The 20,303-nt window shown below is 40.8% G+C and overlaps 1 protein-coding gene across 1 annotated transcript in view; it reads left to right on the top strand.

Annotated features, from left to right (window-relative positions):
• RREB1 (ras responsive element binding protein 1) overlaps positions 1-20,303 on the top strand; it is a 147,735-nt gene that overhangs the window by 89,547 nt on the left and 37,885 nt on the right. The window contains exons 7-8 of the mRNA XM_043976480.1: positions 10,949-11,093; positions 11,961-12,097. Of these exons, the coding sequence (XP_043832415.1) occupies positions 10,949-11,093; positions 11,961-12,097 (282 nt within the window). The remainder of the gene's footprint in view (positions 1-10,948; positions 11,094-11,960; positions 12,098-20,303) is intronic.

Here is a 20,303-nt window from a genome sequence, read left to right on the forward strand (position 1 = left end):
AGAAATGAGTGACACATCTCATCTGCTTATGAATTTTGCCGGGGTCTCAATTCTCCCCCCACCCCAATTGAGATCAAGATAGAGATCCATTTAATTCACTGGCATTATCAAAGGGAATTTTTCCAGTATTATATCCATTTGACTAGCAGAGATGTTCCCCACAAAGAGCCCTGTATATATAGCAATCAGATGCAGCCAAAGGGTAGGGAAATCTCTCCTTGGGATTTACAGCATCTTGCTCAGTTGCCTTCTGGATTTTTAGTCATCAGAGTAGCCTACATCATAGGCAAAGCTCTGTGCAATGGCAGGCTGACCTGCCTGGTAGATGAGCATGACTGGACAAGCACCACACTTGAATTACTAGAAGGTGCCTTTGAGCCAGTTTGAGATCATAGGTGGAGCAGCCTTGGGAAGAAGCTCTTTGACTCTCTGCCATCCTTCCCTCTCCACCCTTTCTCTGCCACTCACCACTCAGGCTTTTCTCCCCATCTCATTTGTTGTCAATTTTAATCAAGTATTAGACACAAACACCACCTCTCACATGTATTCTTGGGGGGGGGGGTTAAGTGACTTGCCCAGGGTCACACAGCTAGTAAGTGTCAAGTGTCTGAGGTCGGATTTGAACTCAGTTCCTCCTGAATCCAGGACAGTTGCTTTATCCACTGTGCCACCTAGCTGCCCCCTTCTAAGAAAGTTTTCTCCAAAAACGTGTTGACTCACCATAGGTTCTTTTTCCTCTGGGCAGAAAGGTAGCTTATGTGGCTAAAATATTTTCTCTTACTCTCATTTTCACCTGGCTTCTCCTAGTGTTATCACAAGACATTGTTGGGGGAGGGGGGAAGTTACTGTCGAATGAAAGGGGGAATGTAGTTAGAATTTATTAAAACTTGTTTCGACCTGTTGAATTCAGCTCAGTTGGTCAGTTGTGAAGCTTTTTGCCCAGTTGTCATAGTTTTTTTTTACTTCCATATATAGTGCCACTCAAGTTAAGAATAAAGTCATTGGGCCTCTGGTAACATCCATGAGGAAATTATGATCATAAAGGTTACAGATACTGGAAGCATCTGGCTATCTTCTGAGATCAGCCTGTGGTTATAATTGGGTGGTAGCTTAGAACTGTATTTTCTTTTGTTTAGTACCTGGCCTGAAGAATTCATTGAACAAAGGACTGCTAGGTGGTACAGTAGCAGATAAAGCACTGGCCCTAGAGTCAGGAGGACCTGAGTTCAAATTTGAACTCACTCACTAGTTATATGACCCATGGCAAGTCATTTGACCCCAATTGCCTTCTCCTACCTCCCCCCCCCCCCAAAAAAAGAATACATTGGGTAAAAGGAAAAGTTAATTATGTCAGTGTTGAATATTGTGCTTTTTAAAAATGTAGATATTTTAGTCTGATTGAGGGAAAAATTAATCCAGGATATACATTGTACAGTACTTGTTTATAACATTTTGATTGAATGCATAACAGTGATTCACAGTTTTGACTAAATTAAATAAGTAGCATTCTACTTATGGCTTAAAAATTGATTAGTCGGGGCAGCTAGGTGGTGCAGTGGATAGAGCACCAGCCCTGGAGTCAGGAGTACCTGAGTTCACATCTGGCCTCAGACACTTAACACTTACTAGCTGTGTGACCCTGGGCAAGTCACTTAACCCCAATTGCCTCACACACAAAAAAAAGTTGATTAGTCAGTCAATAAACAAACATTTAGTAAGTACCTGCTATGTTCCTGGCACTGTGTAGAGCAAACTAAGACAATCCCCTCCCTCTAAGAACTTGGATTGGTGAGCTTTAAGGGACATTGACACTGATTACAGCTAACTTAGTATTACTGAGTTGAAAAATAATTATAAAGCCTTGGGTTACAGCAATACCAGTTCTTTCAAAGCATTTGTTTATGAGGTTTTTCTCATTGGTTGGTAATGGTGGATAGAGTTTATTACTTGCTGGTTTCCCCCTAATCTTTATTTTTGTGGATCTAGGAACAGTTGGTTGGTTATTATGGTAACCTTTGTCAGACCTCATTGTCTTTGGAGTTACTTTACAGATTTGGTGTTTTGGTGAGTTCTGATGATGAGTGTAGCAGAAGGATGTTCCTAGAAAGCAATTGTGAGAGTGGGAATTTTCCTACACAGTATTTTGAGGTTTACGGGAAAGAATGACAGATTTGCAATGTCAGTCTCTTGGTTCAAATCATGGCTTTGCTACTTGTTACCTTGGGCAAGTCATTTTAAGTTTCTGGCCCTTCTCTGTAAAATGAGATTAGATGAACTTTAGGAACCCATTCTAAATCTGTGCTGCTATGATTGCAAATGTAGGGTCTCATGTTATATAACTGGTTAGAGAAAGACAATAGAATTTCCTTGCCCAAGATTGGAGGCAGGAATACTATTTTTTTGGTGAGGCAATTGGGGTTAAGTGACTTGCCCAGGGTCACACAGCTAGTAAGTGTCAATTAACTGAGGTCGGATTTGAACTCAGGTCCTCCTGACTCCAGGGTCGGTGCTCTATCCACTGTGCCACCTAGCTGCCCCACAGGAATACTTTTAGAAGCATTCTTTTTTTGGGGACAGGCAATGGGGGTTAAGTGACTTGCCCAGGGTCACACAGCTAGTAAGTGTCAAGTGTCTGAGGCCGGATTTGAACTCAGGTACTCCTGAATTCAGGGTCGGTGCTCTAACCACTGCACCATCTAGCTGCCCCCAGGAATGCTTTTTTTTTTTTTTTTTTTTTTTTTTTGGTGAGGCACTTGGGGTTAAGTGACTTGCCCAGGGTCACACAGCTAGTAAGTGTTAAGTGTCTGAGGCTAGATTTGAACTCAGGCCCTCCTGAATCCAGGGCTGGTGCTCTATCCACTGCGCGCGCCCCCCCCCCCCCCGGGGGGGGGGGGAATACTTTTAAAATGCTATGTTCCTTATTGGAAAATCTGTTGGAGGAGACAAGGCTTACTTGTCTCTGTCTAGGCTGTGGAAAGAACAGTGGATTTTGAGGCCAAAACCACGTTTCAGATCCTGCTTCTGATAATAATTACCTTGGGCAAGTAACTAAATGCCTCTGCTAGGGGGTAGAGATTATGATTAGGTCCTTTTCAATATGATCCTATTATCCCTTTTAATTTCAGATTGTATTGATTTACCTCTTCCTAATAGGCTACGCTGTATTTCACGTCTTCCTACTTGTCTGCTGTCATTGCCAGCAATGTCCAGAAATAAAGGAAGAGTGGATCTTAAAGGAATGAATTCTCTCTTAAAATAGTGACTGTTTCTCTGGTGAAGAGCTTGCTTAGGTGAAGGTGAAGCTTACTTAGGTGACACAACTCTAAGGTGTTATATAAAGAGCTAAAGAGAAAATCAAAGCCAATAAGAAAATGTAGGGGTTGGACACAGACTATTCCAGTGTGTACTAATGTAGAAAATGCATTAGATAAAAATGCAGAATCCTGGCCCAAGAGTGAGCGTGTGCCTGGGAGCCAGACTGAGAAGGCCTTGACTTCTTCTGAGAGAGAGGCTAAAAGAGGAGCTACAGCTAAGAGCTATATTTAGGTTTGGGAAGGTGGAGATGGTGTAGCCTATCCCTTACCATAATGCCAAGGGTCAGGGACTAGAGAAGGGAATCTTAACCTTTTGTGTGTCATAGACCCTTTTGGCAGTCCGAATGCTTACGGATCCCTTCTCAGAGTAAGGTGTTTTAATACATAAAATATATGAGTGCAAAGGAAGCTAATTACAGTGAAAAGTCATTATCTTTATATAAAACTATGTAGCTCTTTCCTTTCTCTCTCTGTCTCTTGTCTCATACAAATTCCAGGTTGAGAACCACTGGCTTTAGGGAAGGGCCTCTACAAAAAAAAAATTCTGTTGATGGACTGCTCCTGAAAGTAAGGATTTAAATGCTGTATACCTCAGCCCAGAGAGCTATACAGTACTAAATTACTTGAGAGATATATCTTACCCTGAGGTTTCTGGACTATACACTGAATGGTACGATACAGTGGAAAGGGTGCTCAATTTGGAATTAGAGGACCTGGGTTTGGATTCTGATTGTCGACTCACTGTGGCCTTTATGTCCTTGTCAAGTCAATTAACCCCTATGGCCCTGACATTCCTCATTTGTAATGACTTAGATCACCGGTGATATCCCTGCTAGCTCCAGATCTTAGTTCCTGTGATCCTGTGATCCTGTGGCCTGTGATGGAGAGAACAATGGGTCACGACTAGGATTCCAGGCAACAGCCATTCTATTTTGTCACATGGTGTGCTTGGCATTTAGGCGATCAGATTGTTATTTTCATTCAGCATGAGTGGTGCTGAAACCTGGTCATTCCAAGATTTTATGCAGATGACTAAATATTCTCTTTCCACTGAAGATGGGACAGAGAGAAATGGTCTTGAGATTATATAAAGGAGGGAGTTGTTTTTTTAAGGAGAATTAAAATTATAATATTTCCCTTTAAGGGAAAGGTTGTAAACCAACACAAATATGCAATAAAAAGTACTAAGGAATTCCCATAATTTCACCATTTGTGTAATTTTAAAATTCTTTTATCGGGCGTTTTGTTTATTAGTTGGACTGGATAACCTGAACTTCTTTCTAATAGGGAAGTTCTGTGTTCCTTAGGATAATGTTTATTGAATTGAGTGGGGAAATGTTCTAAGAGTTTCAGCTTACTTTGTAAGTCGTGATTGGGGGACCATTAGTTTGACAGTGGTACACCAAATTAATTACAGTAGGAAGAGTTTTCAGGGAAGTAGACCACTTAGGAAACTCTAGTAAATTATGAGTGAGGCACAGTATAGGGTAGGACTATAGTGCTAGCAGAAATGAAGAAGAATGTACAAATCCAAGAGAGATTTTGCAGAATCATTAATAACTCTAAGGGCAGAGATAGTATCTCCCTTCTTTCCTTCTTCCCTCTCTTCCTTCCTTTCTTCTCTTCTCCCCGCCCCCCCTCCCCGGCTGCCAAGCATGAAATGTGATTTCATGGGTTGCTGTGGCCAAAAATTAAAAAAAAAAAATTATGGTTTTATTGTCAGTCTCCCCCCCCAAAAAAGTGCCTCTGAATTATAAGAATAAATTCAGGTAAACCTGAAGCCCAGAGTTACCAGTCAGTATAGAAGTGTTGCAAAGATGGCTTTTAAAAAGTTACGTTCTGATCAAGGATATCATAGATTTAGAGCTAGGAGTGATCTCTAGGAGGTTATTTTGTCCAACCCCTTTTCCAGGTGAGGAAACTGAGGCCCAGGGAGGTGAAGAGTTTTGCCCAAGGTCATACTGGAAGCTTAAGGGATCAAGTTGGGATTCTCACATATTTAGGTCCTCTTCTGCCAAATTCAGGAGAAGATAGCCTAATGTTAGGAAAAATCAAAATTCTTTAATTACTATTGACATTTTCTACTTTAAGGAAAATGAACTTCAGTTACAAAGGGTAATGCAAAAACCCCATTAAGAGGAAACTAGGGGCGGCTAGGTGGCGCAGGGGATAGAGCACTGGCCCTGGATTCAGGAGTACCTGAGTTCAAATCTGGCCTCAGACACTTGACACTTACTAGCTATGTGACCCTGGGCAAGTCACTTAACCCCAATTGCCTCACTAAAAAACAAACAAAACAAAAAAAAGAGGAAACTAAATGAGTTATTTTTCTAGGCTTAGATAAATGATGTTCCAGGGCCTGGAGAAGAAAAAGGAAAACTTGTTGATGATATTATAAAACTCCTGTTGGTAATATTTTGAGGAATCATGAAGATTGCTGGATGTGTATTATGACTTGAGAAAAGACCTTTAATTTGGGGGTGGGGTGGGGTAGTGCTCAGGGGAATTAGATTCATGGAATCCATTCTCCTCCAGAGTAGTGTTCTTGACAGCAAAATCTGGCAGAAATCTAGTATCTATTTAATTTGACAGGTGACTTGTAAGCATGGATAAGGAGTCACTACTAGTTAACATCAATCCACCAAGAATATGCAAAACAACTATTATTTTGGGGGGATACATTGTTACTGTCAGGGGAACACCAGCCACAACTCTTGGAACAAAAATTGTCATGTTAGTGTGGACAGATGTCATCCTTGGGCTACAAAAAACTTGGATTTCAAGATCAGCTTTCCTATTTTACAGATAATGATACCGCGGTAGGTGGGATTCACAGCTGCTTGGACAGATTTCCAAAGAGCAACAATTGCTGGGTTGATGTCACATGATTCAACACTTTGAAATTTGGGACCCACATCTTTTAGACCTGAAGCTTAATAGAATTAATGGAGTTTGTTGTTGTCCTTTACTAATTTTCTCTCCCTTCTGGCCATGAGAAGGTGCTGTTACTTAGCACCCTAATAATATCTTTATCCCACTTAATGTAGACATTTTGTGCAGAAATGAATAGCAATTGTTGATACGTCAATTGTAAGGAGGGCAGCGAGGCATTTATTAGGGAGACCAGCTTCCTAAGACAATCAGAGCAGATTTGATTTCAGAACTAATTACAACTCACAGATCCTAGCAGTTAAAATTGGCCCAAGTGTTGAGTGAATTGGAGTTTTAAAAGTAGTTACTGCTGTTGGACTGGAAACATTGGAAAAAAGATTGCATGTTTTAGCAAAAAGAAGAGTTTGGCCAGCTTTGCTTTATGATGCTCTTATGATGTGAAATTCATAGCTTTTATGTAATGAAGCAGGGGCTTGGCAGCCTTGCAGTAGAGCTGAAGGTCCTCCCTCCTCCCCTACTTAGGAGCTAGGTGATCCCAAATGGTTCACTTAAACAATATGAGCCTCCATTTCTTCTGCAAAATGGTGCTCATAGAGTTTGTGACCCTTTGAGGGGTCAATTTGCTTTCTAGTAGTGGTTTGGGTGGTTAGAGTTTGGTTCTCTGCTAGTCTAAGGTTACACAGTTCTACCTAATTTGCTCAGCTTGGGTTGTTCTGTATGGTTTCCCATCAGTACGGTATCCTGGTTTTATCCCAGAATTCAACTGTCTCTTTACTTTGCTGAATTTCAACTTTTCACATTGAATGTTGGGGACAACTTTTATAGCCCACAGATAGAATTTAGACTAGGGATGTAAGCTAGTTTCAGCTTCCAGATAATCCTATACATCTGCTCCCTGTGCTCTGGAACCAGGTTATTAGAAGCCAGACCTGTCATAGTGACCACAGCAACTTGAAATTTTTACTACATCTGCTTTATTATTATATGTGACTAAAGCTGAGATGGTTCATTGCCAATGAATACTTAATCAGAGAGTCTCTGCAGCTCACTGTGCAAAAGTGCTGGGGGACATGTCCTCAAGGAACTCACACTCTGGCAGGGGTATATAACATATTATTTCTGTTAAAGAATCCTTTCCCTACCTTATTCCTGGCACCTTCTGTAAGTTTTATAAATGATATCTCAGACTTGGAGTGGGGGTGGGGCACGTTGCAGGGGAGTGGATGTGGTTCAGAAGGATCGTAAGCAGAAAAATGGTGGCATATGTCTTTGGCCAGATATCTTAATTTCATTCTGACTTAAGTCTTCCTATTTATAAAATATGAAATCACAGACATCTCAAAGGCACAAATTCATATATCCTTACATTGGCACTACATTCCCATTCATACTGCCTCAGAGGGCCCACCTGGGACCTACTATGTAGGGACTGAGCCAGCCTAGGGTTTCAGTGGAAAGAGTCAGAAGACCTAGGTTCAAATCTAGTGAAGTTAAATTAAGTGAGTCTCTCATTTCACCTCTCTGGGTCTCTGCTTTCTCATCTATATAATTGTGGACTAGATCAAAACTTCTTAAAATGTGGATCATGACCCCATATAGGGTCACGTAATAATGCGGGGATTGCAAAAAATTTGGTGACGGTGAAAGGTTATGTATGCTTATATAGCCAGGGTTGAGTAAAAATTTGTGGGACAAAAAGGAGTTGCAAGTGGAAGAAGTTTAAAAAGCCCTGGACTAGAAGACTGCTGAGGTCCCATAAAGATTCAGGTATAGGTTAGACACTGGCCAAGGTTGTTTGGCCATCATGCGATTTGGGCTGTTCCTGATTTGGTCCAACTCCATGAGGGAGACAGAGGTCTTGCCAGGGAGGCAGGAAAGGTGGTGGTATTTCAACCAAATTCAGGCAGAGAATTATTTGGAAAACTTAGATAAGAGAGCTGGCCGTAGGAAGCATGAGAAAAGTGTAAAGAGCATGTGACTAGGAACCCTGAGAGACCCAAGTTTGAATCCTGTCTCAGGTTACTCAGTCTCTTGGAAATCATTTCCTAAGGCTCATAACAACACTGACCTCACAGGGATGTTGTGAGGTTCAAAATGAGATATGTGGCCTGTGTATGGTAAGCGTTCATGTTTTTAAAAAAAGTATTAGATAAAACATCAGCTCCTGTTATTGATTGTCCTTTGTTATAATTGCAAATGACCCTCTGGGGTTGCCATTGATGTCACCCAAAGACAGTGGCACAATAGAAAGCAGGGCATTAATAATAATAAACACTTCATTAGTCTTTTTGTCAATAGCTAGGTTTTCAAGCTCTCTGAAAGGAGGGGGTTGGTAAACAAAAGCTTGACAGTACGCTATGGACTTCTGTCTCTTTAAATTGTTTAAGAATGAGAAACCTAGATTTGCAGGTCTTCTGAACTGGAAAGAATCTTGAACAGCTATTCTCTTATTTTACAAAGGAGATAAAGCCCCGCAAGTTTTAAGTGATTTGTTCAAGGTCACCTGCTGCATACACACGCTTTCTCTCTGTCTCTCAGTCTCTTGGTCTCTGTGTGTGTTTCTTTTTCTCTCTCCTTCTCTTCCACTCCCTTGCCCCTAACTCTATCTCTCCCTCCTGACCTGCTTTTCAGGGACACTGTTCTTCCCCCTTCTAACAAAGGAAGTCTCTAATAAAAGATGGTGACTACAGTCCTGTTTCTGGCACTGTTTAATGCCAGTTGAACGGGGTTTTTCAGGAAGTATAACCATTTTTGTGCTGCAGTGTGGGAAGATGAAGATTCCCTTTCCTTTCTGTATACCTTGGGATCTTGTTATTCTTGGGTTGTTTCTTTTGGCACTTGATGAAGTGAAGTCCATTGCACAAGTCTTCCAAAGGATAAGATCACCCCCAGAGGTCCACAGACTCCAGTGATGTAACCTGAAAACTGCTTGTTTGGAGTTCTTTTAAAGTAAATAACTATTTCTAGTAACTTAGATGGTGAAAGATGTCTGTAGCTTTTGATTTAGGCAGTAAAAGTCAAAACTGTGGTCACCACCTTTTAAAATTACAGATTTAATTATTTTCATAGTTACTTTCTGGGTTATACATATCAGATCCACATGATTCTGTGAGCAAAGTGAACGGTATGGAAAGATTGTACTGTTTTGGGGGGGAAAATCATTTGCCTAGCATTGAACTCCCCAGGGTTGGGAGTTAAGGTTTTTCTATTAAACACTCACACTTAAGAGATCTTGTGCAGGCTTGGCATACATCCAACCTAGCAGGAGCTGCATGCTTTTTTTGGGAAGATGGGTTACAATAAATTAAAAGTTGGTGTCAGATTGGGAACAAGATCTTTGGTTTTCCCATTTTCACAATAATTTTGCCAAACAGCTTATGCAGACCTGCTTCTTTAAGAAATGGCCATAAGTGGGCTATTTTTTAATAAGCCTGACATGTCTATTAACTAGAGCATGGGCCAGATGTTAATCATCTGAAGATTGGTATTGGCAAGTGTATATATTGGTGAGAGGTAGAATTGGGATATATTGTGGAATGAGGTTGGGATGGTTGAGTGTGGAAAACTCTGCATTCTGTCTTATTAGCTTTACCCAAACATAAGTCACACATTTCTCAGTTCTGGTTACAACATGATGCTATTGGGCCCGTGGCCCCATGTTTTGATAACTCTGTGGGATATTTCGCTTTACTGTGCTCCATGTATGCATAGACTCTTCTGAATGCTGGCCCACCTGCCTGCCTGCCTGCCTGCCTACCTACCTGTGGTCAAGAGAGGCCAATGATAGATTATGAACAGATCAAAGCAAAATCGTCACATGAGTTCAAAAATAAAACCATCAAAGAGCATGTCCCTACTGATGGTCAGAATTATCTTCAAATGACCAGAACAGTAGGTATATTACTTAACCAATATCCTGCCCCAACTTCAAACTTTAGGTTTTGAAATAAGAGTATTTTCCACACCTCTTTGTGTTTTGTTTGCGGTTATAGAAACTGAGATGTTTAATTTAATTCTTTAAGTTATCTTTTTATTAAAATAACTTTTGGTTTTGGAAATTGTCCAATAATGAGTATTATGAAAAATACATTTTTAAAAAATATCCTCTTTCATATTAGCTGCATGCTATTTAGATTTCTTGAAATAGTTTAAATTGTTCCTTTCCTGGAATCCTCAAGGGTTATCAAGGTAGAAAGGAATGAAATCTGGATTCAAACCCAGGCCCTTTGACACCAAGGCTAATTAATGCTCTTTCCATCTTTCAATGTTAGCACATTTCTCCCTTTTCCTCAGGACAGGGATTTTAAAGTAGCAATTGAAACTTGTTAATTTTGAATGCCAATATAAAGTCTATTGTGTCTCCAACTTAAAAAAAAAAAAAAACCCACCCAAAAGCTAACTTACTTATATCATTGATGGTTGATTACATTCAAGAATAATATTTCCCCCCAAAAAAGAGTAATATCTTACCTACAGCAAGAAATTCCATAGCTTTTTGTTTAAGCTCTGCCACAAGTAGGAAAAGGAAGGAAGCACTCAGAAAGAGCTAGGGAAATTTTAAGTTTGAAATAAATGAAAGCACATTGATAAATAATGCAGAAAATTCTTCAATTAATTACATTTGAACTTTAGCTTTAAAACATTTTAACACTCCTTTGTAAGAATTTAAAATTAGGAAATGATACCTGAAGTGAATTTTTATGGTTTAAAACAAAATTTTTTTTCTGGATTTTTCTCTTCAGACATATGAAGATTCATGAGAAGGATCCCAACAGTACCACGACTACAACACCCCCATCTCCACTGAAACGCAAGCGGATGACCTCCAAAAGGAAACTAAGTCAGGAGGCTGACTCAGAGAAAGAAGAGTTAACACCTGCTAAAAAGGTCTTTTGTGTTATACAGTCCAACAATTCACATGCCTAAATTTTACCTCCATCTTGCTTTCTGGCTTTTTTTTCTTTTTTCTTTTTCTTTTTCTTTTTTTTTTATTTAAGTGAGGCAATTGGGGTTAAGTGACTTGCCCAGGGTCACACAGCTAGTAAGTGTTAATGCTCTGAGGCCGGATTTGAACTCAGGTACTCCTGACTCCAGGGCTGGTGCTCTATCCACTGCGCCATCTAGCTGCCCGCTTCCTGGCTTTTGATCTTTATTTATGCCCTTTGGCAGGGAGCTTTTCTTTTTTTTTCTTCTTTTTTTCCCTTTTTTTTAGTAAGGCAATTGGGGTTAAGTGACTTGCCCAGGGTCACACAGCTAGTAAGTGTTAATGCTCTGAGGCCGGATTTGAACTCGGGTACTCCTGATTCCAGGGCTGGTGCTCTATCCACTGCACCACCTAGCTGCCCCTGACAGGGAGCTTTTCTAAATAATCTGACTTAATGTTCTGTCTCTGACACAGTCCATCCAGTATTAACCTTGGGTTTTAACATGTTCTTACCCATATGGTTTGTAAAATTGCCTTCAGAAAGGGCTGGTTGCTGTATGTTGTTTATAGACACCAGACCTTCTGATATAGTAAAATGAATTAGTTGGCAACATTTACAAAGAAATAAGAGTGGGGATTCCTTCACCACCTGCCCATCCTACTGTCTAGACTTAGTCTAAATCCAATCAGAATAGAGAAGGTCAAGTAGGCTGGCTTTCTTGGTCAGTTAATGTTTCTTGGTCTTTTCGGAAACAAGTGGATTTTCTGGAGAAAACTCCATGAGAGGTCAGGCTTAGTGGCTTATGTTTGGTTCTTATTCTTTTTTTAAGGTGGTAGAGGATTCTCAATCAGGTGATGCAGAGAAGAAAACAGATGAAGTTTTTCACTGCCCAGTGTGTTTCAAGGAATTTGTTTGCAAGTATGGCTTGGAGACTCACATGGAGACCCATCCAGATAACTCCCTGAGGTAGGGAAAGGATCCGGTGTGGTAACTTTCACTTCACATCTTATTTTGCAGGTGGCATAGTTAGCATTTTGCCCAAAACTTGCTTCAACTGCTTTTTTTAGAGGTATGTGGGAATTTGGGGGAGAGGGGCCTTGTGTTTTTGTTTTTTAAGCAAAGGCTAGAAGAAACATGAAAGCTGGAAGAAAGGATTTATGGCCAGAATAGGAGAGAGAAGAAAAGAGGGGGATAATTAAATAATCAGATGCTCCTTGGATCTTTTCATCAGTTTTCAGTAATTTTGATTGGATTTAAATGAAAGGACTGCTCTTTGGTTCTTCCATAACTGACCACTTTGTCAATAGACTCTGTGATGTTGTTGAGCACTATGGTTGGGAGGTTAGCACCCTCATTTTTCCACTGATGCTAGCTATTCCAAGGAAGCAAAGCTTCTTAATTAAACGTGTAAGAACAAAAAAAAAGAAAAGAAAGAAAGAATGAGTTTTATGTTAAAGTATTGGTAATATTAAGTTCTTCCTGCAGAGTTTTTTGTGTTTTGTTTTGTTTTATAGAATAAGGATTCTGAGTAAAGAAATGGCCAGATGAGATCTGTGCATAAAGGCAGGAAGCAGTCCAGAAGCCTGGCTTAGCTTGGAAAGGCACAGAGAGTAGAGAGGCGAAGCCAGCCGAGGCGACTGTTAAAGTAGTCTGGGTGGGTAGATGGCTAAGGCATAGAGAGAATGGTCAGGGAGATTTGAGGAGTAGAAGTGACAGGACTCAGTGGAAGATGGAATGGGGGAAGTGAGAGAGGTTGAAGAATGAAAGATTCTTCACAGAGTTTTTTAAACCTGAAAGGCTGGGTAAGTGTTGGTACCACAGACAGGAATTGGGAAATTCTTTGGGGTGGGGTGGGGGGTGGGGTGTACACCTTGAGAATATGAGCTTTACACTGGCCCCAGATTCAGGAGGACCTGAGTTCAAATCCAGCCTCAGACACTCGACGCTTACCAGCCATGTGACCCTGGGCAAGTCACTTAACCCTCATTGCCCTGGCCACTCTCTTCCCCCTCCCCACACCCCCCAAAATGAGTTTTAGGTGAGATATTCAAGTGTCTGACTCTTATCTGGTGAGAGGTAAACCTGTTTATTCTTGAATGTGCCTTTCTCATCACCATATTGCCCATTGCCATATACCACAAGTGGAAACAGTAATTAAAATATATATCTGTGTGTGTGTGTGTGTGTTTAAAAAAAAACAATTAAACAAAAATGGAACATAACATGCCTTATTTCTACTTCTGCCCATTCAGTCTTTTTTTTTTTTTTGGGGGGTGAGGCAATTGAGGTTAAGTGACTTGCCCAGGGTCACACAGCTAGTAAGTGTCAAGTGTCTGAGGCTGGATTTGAACTCAGGTCCTCCTGAATCCAGGGCCAGTGTTCTATCCACTGTGCCACCTAGCTGCGCCTGAGCGCCCCGCCCCGCCCCCCTTCATTTTGCTGGTTGTCACTCTGCTCTTTTGTGAGCCTCCCCTCCTTGAAAATTACTGGCCACATCTTTTCAGACCTGTGTGTAGCCTTCATGGGTCAGGTAGTTTTTGGATGTCAGAGAAATCATGTGTGATTTCTTTATAAATACAGAAATATCATATCTTTCTATGAATGCAATGTTATCTTTCACTAAATTTTTGAGTCCCTATTGAAACTCCATGGAAATTAAAACTTTTTAAAAAAATCACCATTCATTTGTGTCCCTTTGGTTTGTTTCTAGGGAAAAAATTCTGTTCCCACATCTCTTTTAATCATTGTTTTAAAATATGGGTAGAATGCCCCATCTCTTGACACATAATAGGTATTGAGTTAAATGCTGGTTGATTGGCTGACAAAGGAATATGGAATCAGGGCAGAAGGGAGCAATCAGGCCAACATAGTCTACTGCCATAAAACAATGCATGTTCCTATGGTCTGGCCATTCTAGATACTCTTTTGTGTGTGTGTGTGGGGGGGCAATTGGGGTTAAGTGACTTGCCCAGGGTCACACAGCTAGTAAGTGTTCAGTGTCTGAGGCCAGATTTAAACTCAGGTACTCCTGACTCCAGGGCCGGTGCGCTATCCACTGCGCCACCTAGCTGCCCCTAGATACACTCTTAAATAAACCATTGGACTATCAAAGGGAAGAATCCACTTTGTAGTTCACATCCAGAGCAGTCATAACTAAGTGTAGTGAGCTATATCAGACTGCTTTCCGTCTTGAGGAGGAGGGGAGAGAAGGGGATATTTGGAACTAAAAATCCAGTGAAAACAAATGTTGAAAACTATTCTTATGTGTAACTGGAAAGTAATAAAGAAAAAGAAAACTTAAAAAAAATAACTAAGTGTAATGTTAATAACACTCGACTTGGATTTGAGAGACCTGGGTGTAATAGAATGATAGCGAAAGGGCCGTCGGAGGTAATCTGGTCCAGTCTTGTTCTTTTTAGTTTGAAGAAACCACACTTCAGAGCGATGCTGTGAGCAAATTACTTTGTAAATTACAAACCACTTTACCAATGTAAATCATTGTGAGAATAATTCTATGGTGGAGCAAAGGACATTGGTAGAAAGGAAAAAGAGCTATCAAGGCCCTGGGAAGAAAAGGGTTAGAAGCCGAATCTCTAGTTCCTTCCGCATGGCTATCTCTCTGATGGTTATAGGGACAGATGCCCTTAGCTACACAATAATGGTGTTCATTGTTTTTGAAGAGTTGACTAAAGAAGTATTGTGGCTTCTTCATGGATATGGCCCCTCCAGGCAGTCTCTCATCCTGTTGAACTCCTTGGAAGCCACACCCGGCTTTTGACATTGCCGGGTAGAAGCAGGTTGGCTCCTACCCATGATGAGAGCCAGGGGAGCTTTCCTTATATTAGAGGCGGCTCTCTAGACAACTGTTGCTAGGTTGTAGGGGTGGGCTTTATAAAAGCACAGACCAAGAGGAATCCTTAATTACAGAACAGCCCATTAATTTCCCTATTCTCATCACTGACTGCTTTAAGAGGGCAGCCTTAGCATAAAGTGTGTGGCTTGCTTACCACTGAACAATGAACCATGAGAGTTGTTGGGGGGCAGAAAGGGAGTTATGGGTAGGAAGTTAGATAGGGGCAACAAGTAGAAATGAGTGAGTTTGAATGGAGAAATTTAGTTGGCCTGAATGGTAGTGGGAGTCTATCATCCATAGATGATTCAAGTCCATACACAACATAAGGAAAATAAGGAATGACTCAAACCTAGCATAATGCAGAGCCTGTTTTTCCCATGCTCCTGCATTGCACATTAGCAGTGTATTATTACTATACAATAAAAACAAGAATTATAGAAGCAATTATAGACTTTGATAAACACTCTCGTGTTAGTGAGCCCAGTTACATATCACAGACAGTACCTAGCGGTGACTGGCAATTGATTTCCAGCCTCTCTGTTAACTCAGAGAAGAAAGGGGGAGACAAACAGGTGGGTTAGACAGAGGACTGACATTTAGAATGAGAGGCTTCTAGTTGGGGATAATCAGTGAGCAAGTGCATGCCAAAGAGGACACCCACTGTGTTGGAGATGGCACATTGTGTTGAGTATCAAGTACAGCTATAAGAATATAACGGAATGATGCCAGTGGAAGCATTGCTATGGGAGGAGTGTCCAGAGCTAAGACAGGGTTGGGGGAAATTCAGAGGCTGGGGGGCATTGTGTGAACGGGGGTGTGATACTTTAAATCAGCATTAAGGCCTAGTGTTTTTGGTTTTAGTTTTGTTTTCATGTGGCTAGGAAGTTGAGGATGGGATTATTAGAAATCTGATTATGATTTAGGACTGCCTTCCAGAAGGTCTGTGTTATTAACAGTTTATTGGCATTTAAAGGGAGTGTTTTATAGCTGTTTTAAAGTAGAGAAATAGTAATTAATTTGTGGGCTGTTCAGGACTTCTTGAAAGATGGCTATAGGGTTGCTGGTGATCTTTATGGCTGAAGTCTGTCTGTCATTTTTTTGGTATTTCCTCTGTAGCATCTTGGGCTATGACCTTTAATGGAAAATAAGTTATTTGCCAGAATAATGTTCTATCTGTTCTAAGGCTTTATTTTATTTTTTTCTGGATAAATTGTTCGTTTGTCTCTGAGGGGATGGGATTTTCAGGACAAAGTCTTCAGCCCGTGTAAGGCAGAGGCTCTTAAACTGGGGACTGTAAACTTAAAAAAAATTTTTTTTGATAACTGCATTTCCATAAAATTGGTTTTCATTGTCGTCTTGTGTATCTTATGCATTTAAAAACATTATTTTTGATCTGGGATGCAAAAAAAAAAGTTACAGACCATTGGTCTAAGCAATAAAGGAGGGGGAGACAGGCTTATCCCAGCCCTTCCTTTCATAAGTCCTTCTGAGAAAAGGTGAGAAGGTAGAGAAGCCAGGAAGTTAAAGAGCCTCACAGCAGCTCTAAGTCTTCCTAAATTACAATGAAAATGAGCATGTGGGGAGCTGAGCCCCAAAGTGGGATCGCTAGAAGCAGCTCTTGCAGTCAGCCAGTGGTTCTAGCCATCCAATCTGTCCGTTTCCTTTTTTTTTTTTTTAATAAGATAGTAGTTTATTTAGAGGAAGGGGAAGGGAAGGGAAACCATGAAAGAAACCCTTGGATTTCTCATGGGGAGAAAAGCATGGCACAGAGAGAGTGGCTCTGAGATACCCATCTCCCCTTCTTAATGAACATCTAAATTTACATATTGATTTAGGTACAAAGAGAAGTTAAGGTAGTATTGGGGATGAACACAGCCTAGCACCCTTAGCATCATCCTAAAAATAGGGGAAATGATGAGTTCTTAAGTCCCTACCTCCATCCAGGGAGTGGGGCAAAGTGGGAGGTTGGCTAAGTATTGTAAGGAGGGAAGTGGTCAGATGGGGCGGGGTCCTTGGAAGGCATTTATTTTTGCCTGATGCCAGAAATCTTGGGTTCTCCGAAGGAGGATAGCAAGGGACCCTTTGTCCAGGTTTTGTGCTCTGCACGGGCTAAAGGCTCTGAATTCTCCAGTTTCTGTGCTCATGCTTGCATAAGCTCTTTGTGATGCCACATGGAGTGGAGGTTGAAAAAGCCAGCGGGTGTTAGAATGCTGTGTGCAGCCTGGGGTGGATTCCTAGGATCCCCTGGAGGCAGGCGGCTAGGGAGTTGTGGCTGTTCCATCCCTCTTACCAGCAACTGGGAGGAGAGATTAGTGCAGCTGTTTGATGTCTGTCCTCAGAGGAGGGGATGGGAGAGAGTGGGAGCTGAATGGGGGAGGGTCAGATTCTGAAAGGAGAAGAATGTCTAAAACTGGGTGGGGCTACAGAGGAGGAGAATCTTTAGCACTCCTAGTCTCTTCCTGTAGACTAGGAAAGAAAAAATGAACCAGGAAATAAATATCCTCTTAAAATGCTAATTTTTTGATTAAGAAAACCTGTAATTTCCCTCAATTCCTCAAAGAAGTAATTGGAGAATGTTACTTTTTAAAATGTTGTGATGCTGAGGACCAACTTGTGACCGATGGTAATGAAATCTTGGGAATAGCTGCCCTTTTCCTCTCTTCCATGTCCATCCACACATGAGTCACTGACCAGTATCTTGGCTCTAGAGGATGACAGCCATGATGCAAAGGAGTTAAGGCTCCTAAGTGATAACTCCAATTCACCTGAATTTGGACGAAGCTATGTGGCCATTTGTGTTAAATGACAATATTTGGCTACATTTTATTTTGTTCCGCTGTTACTACAGAAAGGAGGCTATTGGGAGAAAGAACCACCTTTTTTATTTCTTGATTTGGACACTTTTTTTTTTTTTTTTTTTTTTGCGGGGCCATGGGGGTTAAGTGACTTGCCCAGGGTCACACAGCTAGTAAGTGTTAAGTGTCTGAGGCCGGATTTGAACTCAGGTACTCCTGAATCCAGGTCCAGTGCTCTATCCACTGTGCCACCTAGCTGCCCTGATTTGGACACTTTTGAAAGACTAGCTTTTAAAAGGGAATGGTTTTGCAGAGTTTAAGAAAATGGGTGAATTTTGAGTGCTGCCTGTTTGCTTTAGGAACGCTGTGTTTGATTTACTGTTGGTATGCAAATGCATTGATCTGACATGGTTAAGGGGTGTGCTATTGGGAATAAGTGCATTTTATAGGTTTTAAATTTTAAATGTCAAAAGTTTTAAAAAATAAAATTAGTAATAACTCACATTTTTGTATAGCATTGTATGACTTATGACCTGACCTGCTTTCTTTCTTAACCCTGTGATGCGGAGTAAGGAACATGCTATATTATTCCCATTTTTTTATAGATGAGCCAATTGAGGCCCAGAAGATTTTAGGTGATTTGGCAGTCACAGAACTAGCAAATGTCAGCCTGGACATTCACTTAGGGCTTCTCATTCCAAGATTTTTCATACTACATTGTATTTCTCCCCTTCCTTGAGCATACCAAAGAATAATTTAGCTTTTTCTTGAAGACATAAGGCCATATTCGTGGGCATCAATTGCTGTACTTTGCTTCTATACTCACAATAGTTTAGCCATTGCTCTGTGGCATGCTATTTGCTTCTTCCTGTGACAGTTGTACTTTTCTGAGTTGTCTAATATTTAGGGTGGGTTTTTTTTCTCTCTCCTCTTCCCCCCACCCCCACCCCATCAAATATACTCAGATTTGTGAAGTTCTTTTCCATACATGTTTTCGTTGTATCTTCACACTAAACCTTTGAGGTCTATACCACAGGTATAATGATTCCCATTTTATAGATGAGGAAACTGAGGCTCAAAAAAGGCTCATTGCCTAGCTGTACTGACGTCAGCAACATGATTTCAACAGGGGTTCCTCCTTCCCATAGCTCCACCAACATCAAATCCACTACTTTTCATACACTACATTCTGAAACCAGTTGTCCAGGTTTCTTATTTTATATAAAATAAGCGAAATACAGATTCTAAGTGTTTAGGTTTTGGTGTGATACCTTTTATCTGTCCTAATGGCACCTTCCTTTAAATCTGTTAGTGAGGTGAGTGAGTTAGAGATCTAAATGATTTAAGCTGCCACATACAAATAGTTTTGCATACCCTGATTTTTCATCTCTGTAATTTACATTGCTTTCACATTCACCTTGGCACACAGTTGAGAGGTCAAAGCCAGAAAACAGGCCCTGTTTATTGTCATTTTTGTTTCATGTCTCTTGCCCTTCTCATAGACATTGAAAATATTAAAAATAATTGCATAGAAAACAAGCTATGGTATATGATTTTAATGGAATATTATTGTGCTCTAAGAAAGGACAAGCAGGATGATTTCAGAAAAACCTGGAAAGACTTATATGAACTTATGTATAGTGAAGTGAGCAGAACCAGTGCGCAGTGACAGCATTATTGTTCTATGAGCAATTGTAAATGACTTAACTACTCTCAGCAATACAATGATCCAAAACAAGTCTCTCCCCACTACAATCTGTCCTTTATTCAGCCCCCAAAATGATTTTCCTAAGTGCAGGCTCAACTATTCCACCCACTCAGTTAACTCCAGTGGCTCCCTATTCCCTCTAGGTTCAAATGCAAAATGATCTGTACAGCACTGACATGGCCTCCTTGCTGTTGAACAGACAAGACCCTCCATCTCTCAGCTCTAGGCGTTTTGTCCCCTGTGACTGGAATGCCCTACTTTCTCTCTTTCTGCTGCCTTCCTTTAAGGCCCAACTAAAATCTCATCTACAAGAAGCTTTTCCCCATCCCTCTTAACTTCTTCCCCTTCCCTCTGTTATTTCCTACTTATCCTGCATATAATTTGCAAATAGTTCTTTTTGCATGTTATCTCCTCCATTAGATTATTGAGGGAAGGGGACTGTCTTTTGTCTCTTTGCATCCCCAGTGTTTTGCTTAGTGTTGGCACCAGAGTAGATGCTTAGTAGATGTTTAGTGACTGACATATCCTAGTTTCAAGCCACTGGATACATTAAGGACAATTATGAGAATCTAGGAAAAAGGCAGTGGGAGTTGGGGAAAAGTGTCACCTGAAGGTTGGAAGCTCATTTAACTCCTTCCCCTGGAACCTGACTTCTCTTTGGAGCCTTTGTCTTCAGGCCATCATTCCTTTGGTGATTTTAAGGAAGTCTCTGATTCCCTTTCATTCCATGACTAGGGCTTAGGGAAAAGAGGGTGTTATATATACTGTAAAACTCAAGTCATTTTCTTGTAGAAACATTGTTATGGTGGTGGAGGA

This window comes from Dromiciops gliroides, chromosome 1 (assembly GCF_019393635.1).
Source record: "Dromiciops gliroides isolate mDroGli1 chromosome 1, mDroGli1.pri, whole genome shotgun sequence".
NCBI lineage: Eukaryota > Metazoa > Chordata > Mammalia > Microbiotheria > Microbiotheriidae > Dromiciops > Dromiciops gliroides.